General features: G+C 30.3%; 2 protein-coding genes across 3 annotated transcripts; both read right to left on the bottom strand.

Annotated features, from left to right (window-relative positions):
- Positions 1-119: 119 nt before the first annotated feature.
- LOC106792773 (HMG box-containing protein 4-like) lies at positions 120-2,842 on the bottom strand. Of its 2 annotated transcripts, none has more exons than XM_014759289.1 (5): positions 2,585-2,842; positions 1,387-1,922; positions 1,249-1,324; positions 953-1,141; positions 120-643 (listed from the first exon to the last, which is right to left on the bottom strand). In XM_014759289.1, the coding sequence occupies exons 1-5, from the start codon at positions 2,712-2,714 to the stop codon at positions 231-233; spliced, it is 1,344 nt and encodes a 447-aa protein (XP_014614775.1). In that variant the 5' UTR covers positions 2,715-2,842; the 3' UTR covers positions 120-230. The 2 variants fall into 2 exon arrangements, with proteins under 2 accessions (XP_014614775.1, XP_014614776.1); XM_014759290.1 differs by having other exon boundaries at positions 1,387-1,916.
- Positions 2,843-2,997: 155 nt separating this feature from the next.
- Positions 2,998-4,144, bottom strand: LOC106792771 (U3 small nucleolar ribonucleoprotein protein IMP4-like). Its single transcript, XM_014759283.1, has one exon. The coding sequence runs from the start codon at positions 4,024-4,026 to the stop codon at positions 3,091-3,093; it is 936 nt and encodes a 311-aa protein (XP_014614769.1). The 5' UTR covers positions 4,027-4,144; the 3' UTR covers positions 2,998-3,090.
- Positions 4,145-7,212: the final 3,068 nt, after the last annotated feature.

Here is a 7,212-nt window from a genome sequence, read left to right as displayed (position 1 = left end):
TTTGTTATTCATTTTTTCTTCAGTTTTTAATAAAAATAATGATTAATATATGTACATACACACACACACACACATATATATATATATATATATATGTGTGTGTGTGTGTGTATGTACATATATTAATCATTATTTTTATTAAAAACTGAAGAAAAAATGAATAACAAATTTATATTCAAATTTACTTATTTTCTATGTTTACACGCGGTTTTTTCCACTTAGCATCTATATTACAAACCAGGCATAAGATATGCGATATTGTCAAGCATTTGCGATAATGTTTCTGGTTGGGCTCCATTGATTTCTGATACTTGTTGTGTAAGACAAGTCAAAGGACCCAGTGCACAGAGTAACGAGTCTAATAATACAGACAAACTACCCGAAACTGCTATTTGACCATCATGTTCTTTTAAGCGTTCACCGATAATGGTTAAACTTTCGCCAAGTAGTTTAAGATGTGCCGCGACATCAATCGGTTGCGTTCCAATCACTTTATACATTCCTGTACCAATTATTGGCTCGTTAACCAAATCTTTCCCAGCTTTATTCGTTGGAGGTGACATAGGCACACTTCCTATAACAGAGGGTACTCCTAACTGGAGAGTTTTTTTCGAAGAAATTGGTTTACTTTCTTTTCCATTACCTGTAATAGAAAACAAATATAAATAGATTAACAAATTATATATATATATATATTATTATATTATTATATGTGTATTATATTAATAAACACTATTTTATTATATACATGAAAAAAATATTCATAGCTTGATATATATCTATAAAATAATTCAACTCTATGCTACAAATAAGATCCGATTCAACAATTCTTTAACTAATGCACGTGCAAATAAAGCGTATTAAGATGAGTTGTCTAGCATATAAATTTAACAACTTCATTAACACCAATGTTCATTAACAATGATTCATTTGGAAATATCAATCGACCCACCAATTTTATTAATGAACTTTTTTCGCGAAGCAGGCGGTGGCATTTTCCAAACTGACTCATCTTTATTGGTAGAAGACATAGAATGTGGCTTTGCTGCTAAACGTTTGGCGCGTCTACGCCAATTATATTTCTCCAGGTTTGGGACCGTCGCCCAAAGTTCACCTAATCGTTTAGAAATTGCAGCGAAATCTATAAAAAGCAATAATCAATAAAATAATAATACTCTAATAAAAAAGGTGCTTTGTATGCTATGCTTATAACGAAGAAGGAAACTAAGAAAAAAAGCATATGCGTACCCATGTAAGGACATTGTTCCAATAATTCCTGCCTAATTTCTTTAGCCCACAACATATAAGCGGTAAATCTTGTTTTCTGTAAAAATGACGAATTTAAACGTGACTTATCTAACAACCTCCATTTTTATTTTTACATACCCCTTTGTCCTTACGTTGGGCTTTCATTCTACCTATTATTTTGCCATCCTTAATAATTAATTTTTTTTTACATTTTTCAAGCATATACAAACTATTCGCTTGAGAAGGTGTTTCCTGACCTGGTGGCTCTAACTTCCTAAATCCAGTTTCTCTATCATCGATCATCAAAGGATCTACATCGTCGTCGCTTCCAGAATCAATGCTGTAGCGATCTTCTTCATTCAACCCATTGGGATCATCAGAATCCGATGCAGACGATTGACCCTCATTATCGGATACCGTCTCCTGTTTAATTCTTTGCTGTCCTGAATGGGATCCTGAATTCTTTCTTTGTCGTGTGGTATTAGTTTGCTGAACTTGGCTTGGAGATATATGATGTGAAGATTCATAACGTTCCAACAATTGTGTCGCTTGTAATTGCGCTTTTTGTCGTTTATATTTATTATCCGAAAAGTCATCGGGTGATTCAAAATCGACAAGCTTTGAAGATTTCTTTCTTACTCGGCCACTTCGGGATATCCCTGTGACCTCTAGATCTGAAATATAAAGCAGACTGCACCTTGCCAAGAAAAGAAAAGAGTCCAAAATAATTTTATAGCATCTATCAAAACTACTTCTCTATGACGAATGAATTACGTTCACAACTATTACTACGTTGGAAATAATAAAAATACTAAATACTAAGGGTGTGAAGGTAATTCGTTGCATTATACATTATATATTTTTGGTTTATGTTAATAAGAAATATGAATCATTCTAATACTAAAATTAGATGTAAAAAATTACATCAAATGCAATAATCTATTTTGAGCTATAATCAATGAATGTTAAAGCTATGCTACGGAAAAAGTTTCATGTATATATATATATATATATATATCTGTACTATCGATGTTATTTGTATTCTATAAATGCATCTTTAATTTCATTTCTAATTCATTATTATTTATCATATTTGATGTAAAATATGATAAATACGTAAACACGAAATGACCATACACCGCTTTAGTTTGTTTACATTCCGTTGCATACAGAAGCGCTACTAACCAAAATACGAGTTTCGATAAATATTGCAAGAAAAAAGTAGCTTAATTAATATACCATGCACGTATATCGTGCTAAATACTGCAAGCAATATCTGCGAACAAGCATTTGATCTACTTAATGATTTTGAATATAATACATTAATATCTCTCACCGTCACTCTTCTGTCGTTTTGGTGACACGAACACATCCATTGCACCTGCCTTTCGATCGGAAATCTTCGAATGCTTCTTGCGCCACGACGACTCCTTCGATTTCGCGGGGTTTCGAATATTCCTTTGCATCGCGTTAATTATAATCAAACTTAATATTATATTAAAGATTAAATTTTTCAACTATTTTTACGATTAATCCTGTTATATACGAGCAAGATTATTTACTAATGCTTGTTTTTAAAAACAAGTGCGAAGAAAACTACGCGCATGTCATATCGCGTTTCGGTTTGGCGCGTTATTTGAATCTCATTCTATCGTACATTCCTCTTTGTTAGATTAATATTACAAAATTGTTACATCTATATTTACAAATTATTAACGATGACTATTTAAAATAGAATACAATGGTTTCTTCCGTTTTTTTTTTCTTTATTAAAAATGCATAATATGTACAGTAAATTTCTGTTTTCCCTAATATTTTGTATTTTATATAAATATATAACAATTAAAATTCATCTTCTTGTTGCCAACCATCGTCATCAGATAAAAATCTTCTTTTATGCGTTGTATTCATATAAGGTCTCAATGCCCACTCCGTATCAGCAGCGGATGCATTATCTAACGTTCCTAATTTGATCTGATATAATTTTAATTGGAACCTTGGTCCAACTTCTTTTAATTCGACATCTTTTCCATTGACTTTTTTATAAGTATGATGACGGAAGCATATATAGTCATCATGATTAGCAAAAGTAATGATTCTTTTGCTATCTTCTTTTGGAACCGGGAATAAATATTTGAGAATGCTTACAATCCTATTACCTAACTTAGTTTTAAAGTTATGGAAAATCAAGTGCGGATACTCTTCCGACATAGTTCCTAGGTTTGGTATGTCGTGTCGCATTATGACATCTGATATGGTAAATGATGCAGTCGGTCCATAAGGTAAATGACATATTACAAGAGTATCGGGAATGCCTCTGTGTTCATGGACGATAACAAAATCTGTTACATCGTTTGAACTGCATGCATTTATTAATTGCTTCATTTCGTAGTTACCACGATTCATTCTTTGAGAGTTGGGCAGAATCAAACGTAATTCTTTTACAAACATTTTAAGCCTTGAACTAGGATCTCGAGAAGTAGTGATTACAATTTTTGGATTTTCAACTCCTGCCCAACGATATTCATCATCCTCGTTGGAAAGTCCAGTTGCTCCTCCATCTGTACCCATAGTTGCTGCTAATTGTGGCCCCAAATCTTCCCATTCTAACTTTTGTTGCAACGATAATGCATTTTTTCTCAAATTCGGATGTATTGGAATATTTTCATTCAAACTACGTTTTATCTTATCTTTTTTTTCTTGAATGTTTTTTAATTTATCTTGAATGGATTTTCTATAAAGATACTCCCTTCGAAGTCGTGCTTGTCTGCGCAACATTTTTATCTTTTTTAACTATTTTTTATATTATAAAAAAGACAATATTTATATTAAACAGTACACGTGTTTTGTCACTGAGCGTGCTTCCATAAATGTTTTTTACAATTGATGGGCCGCCATGTTTGGTTTGCAACGCCTTCTACCGTCACATGCGTGAAGTACTTGACGAACAATGGAACTTTGTCGGTAATACAGAAATTTTACTTAACGACGACAAGATACCAACTGAGTTTTCTTTTTTATCGACAGAAATGTCGATAAGTAAAAGTTCTGTCGGTAAATGAAGAAGACGTTAATTCAAGTACCAACAAAGAGAAAAACAGATCTCTGTATTTATCATTTTTACGATATAATAGTACATACAATATATGAATTATAATTATTTTTCAATGAATGAATTACTTGAAAAGAATCGTAAGAGATATAATATGAATAAATTAATAATAAATTCATTAAATAAATATATATAATATTATTTTTTTCAAGGTTATTGAGAGAAAATATCTCATTGATTAACAAGATAAATCTAAACCTATAAGAAAAATATTTATATAAATAATAAATCTATCGCTTTGATTTTACATCCAAAGTTGCATTGCATAATTTTAATCTTCTTATCGATATATACAGTAGCAGACATATATATACTCACGAGCACTTGAGAAATTGATGTTTTTATTACCAAATTGGAAAATAGATGCAATTATACGATATATACTTGTATATATACAGTAAGTGTAAATGTTACTGCATACAGTAGTCACAAATTTTGTACTTATCTTCAAATATTAACAAACAACAAAATTGTTTAATTTCAGGTATAATATTTTAACCGGATACATAAACAATTTATTAAAAAAATTGCATTCTTTTATTTTAAACAAACACACAATAAATGTACGAAACTTTTGATTCACCCTGATATATGACTTGCATTATCACCGAACGTCAAATAATACAAAAATAAAAATATAAAAATAAAAAAATAAAATTAACACGGATGTAATGGATTAAAGAATTCAATAAAGGTCATACACGGTGGTATAGTGTGTGTCTGGATAAGAGTGCATAGATATGAGCTATTGTTCTCATCACTTGACTCAATTAGACGGTCAATCGGAGTTACGTAACACGCAAAATATTCGCCTACCTAATGTTCACGTTATTGCTAGATAGCAAGAGACGAACGTTTAAACACCCTACCTTGAACAACGATTTAGCCAATGAATGAGCGATGTTGTCGACAATACACCATCATCACCTACACCACCACTATTACCACAACCCACAACCGTCACCATCAATCACGTTAAATCATCATTGATGGGGACAAGGTATTATTTTCTAATTTCTCTATTTTTCTTTTCCTATTTTCCCTTTTAAGGTCGCCTCTTACGACAAACAGGGATTACAAAGGGGGTATCCTTCCCCCTCCCACCCCCCTACGGGGATAACAAGGTATTACTTTGAAGTATATATTTTCGTCTCGTTTGATTTTTTTATTCGTATATAAAGCAGCATAAAATATTACACATACGATAAGAAAAAAAAAAAAAAATTATATTTCTATCTTCATGCTTGTGTTATCATTTTTATATATGAGCTTACGGATTTTTATACGAGTTTATGTACGTATGTGTGTGACTGTTTATGTGGGTGTCTACCTTGAATAAAAAAAAAAGGAAAAAGTAAAGAGAGAGAGAGAGAGAGAAAAAAAAGGCAAGAAAATGAAGATTGATACATCAATGTTAATGTTTCATAAAGATATAATCGCTGTTAGCAAAGTCAATTAGATTTGCTAGTTAATAGTGGGGATCCAATGAAAAACTTCTTTCATAAATGTTATAAACTCGTTTCCTGGGTTTCTGAAGGTTAAACGTTAATAAATCAACCCTTTCTAATATATATATATATATATATATATATACTAGCAGTCGCGGTCACGCTTTGCTGTGGTTAAGTTTTACGTTAATTCATATTATAGCAAAACTATTTAATACAATGAAATGAATATTTACGAATAAAGACACAAAAAAAATCTTTTTTATATCTTTTTTTCTCCCTCGTTACACTTATATCTAACCTTCTATTAATTATACTTTTTATATATTTAATTTTTGTTAAGAAACTCACACGCGCGTGTCTTTTTATATTCATCCTTGTTCTTATCTTTTTTTTTGTAACATTTAACATGCAAATTCAATTACAAAGAAAATTTGATTTAGAGTTTTATGAAAGTAACAGATCTAATCAATAAATAATTTGCAATAAAAAAAATATTCGGACTATAAATGAAGATAAAAACTATCCTATATTTTAAGTTTGATCAAACTGCACACTGCGTTCAAAATTTAATTAAAATTGGTTCAGTAGTTTAGGAATCCATCGTGGAAACAAGATGTGACAAGAGATTTATAAATATTAGATATAAGATATACATTTTTCCATGAATGATTTCTGTAACGAGTTTTTAGAAAGACTAGAGAGGGGGGGGGTGGGAAACGTATTATGAAATACTCCATATAGAACTTTGTTTAACTTTTACGTGTAGAGAAACTGCTTTGGGAAAGAGAAAAAAGAAACAGGGATATCGTGTTTTTGTATCTTTTTTTTTTTTTTCTAGAAATCATCTGCAAGTTTAAATGTATCTCGTGAATTAGATTGATAAGGCATTAGATTGATTTGCATATATGCAAATTTATGTGCACTCCTGCGTTATTCTTAATTAAATATCTAGACCAATATAAATTTCTTATTTTTTGGATTATTCAATAATAAAATATTCAACGTGTTTTTTTTTTTTATCTGATATAAAAATATGTATTTAACATTTATTTGTTACATATCTAATACAAAAGTATTATTATTATTATTATTATTCGTGTGAACTCTGATCATAATACTTTTTTACGCGTATGTGCGTGGGTGGGTGTGGAGGTGGATAAAATATAATTTAAATAAATAGAAGTGATAATAATGATTTTGATAATTGATAATAATATTTTATTATTATTCAATTATTGCGACAAAATATCAATTAATTTAAAATTCAATGATATTACGCGAGAAAGGGTGAACAAATTATGTCATTAAATTTAATAATCAATATTCTTGTCCCAACAGTATATTAATATATATGAGTTTCAAAGGGAAAATTGAAGACAGTTAATAAATTTTGATGAACAA

Source organism: Polistes canadensis, unplaced genomic scaffold (assembly GCF_001313835.1).
Source record: "Polistes canadensis isolate GaletaPanama2010 unplaced genomic scaffold, ASM131383v1 scaffold_650, whole genome shotgun sequence".
Taxonomy (NCBI): Eukaryota; Metazoa; Arthropoda; class Insecta; order Hymenoptera; family Vespidae; genus Polistes; species Polistes canadensis.
Note: the sequence above shows the minus strand (reverse complement) of the source record. Positions and strands in the feature narration are given on the sequence as shown.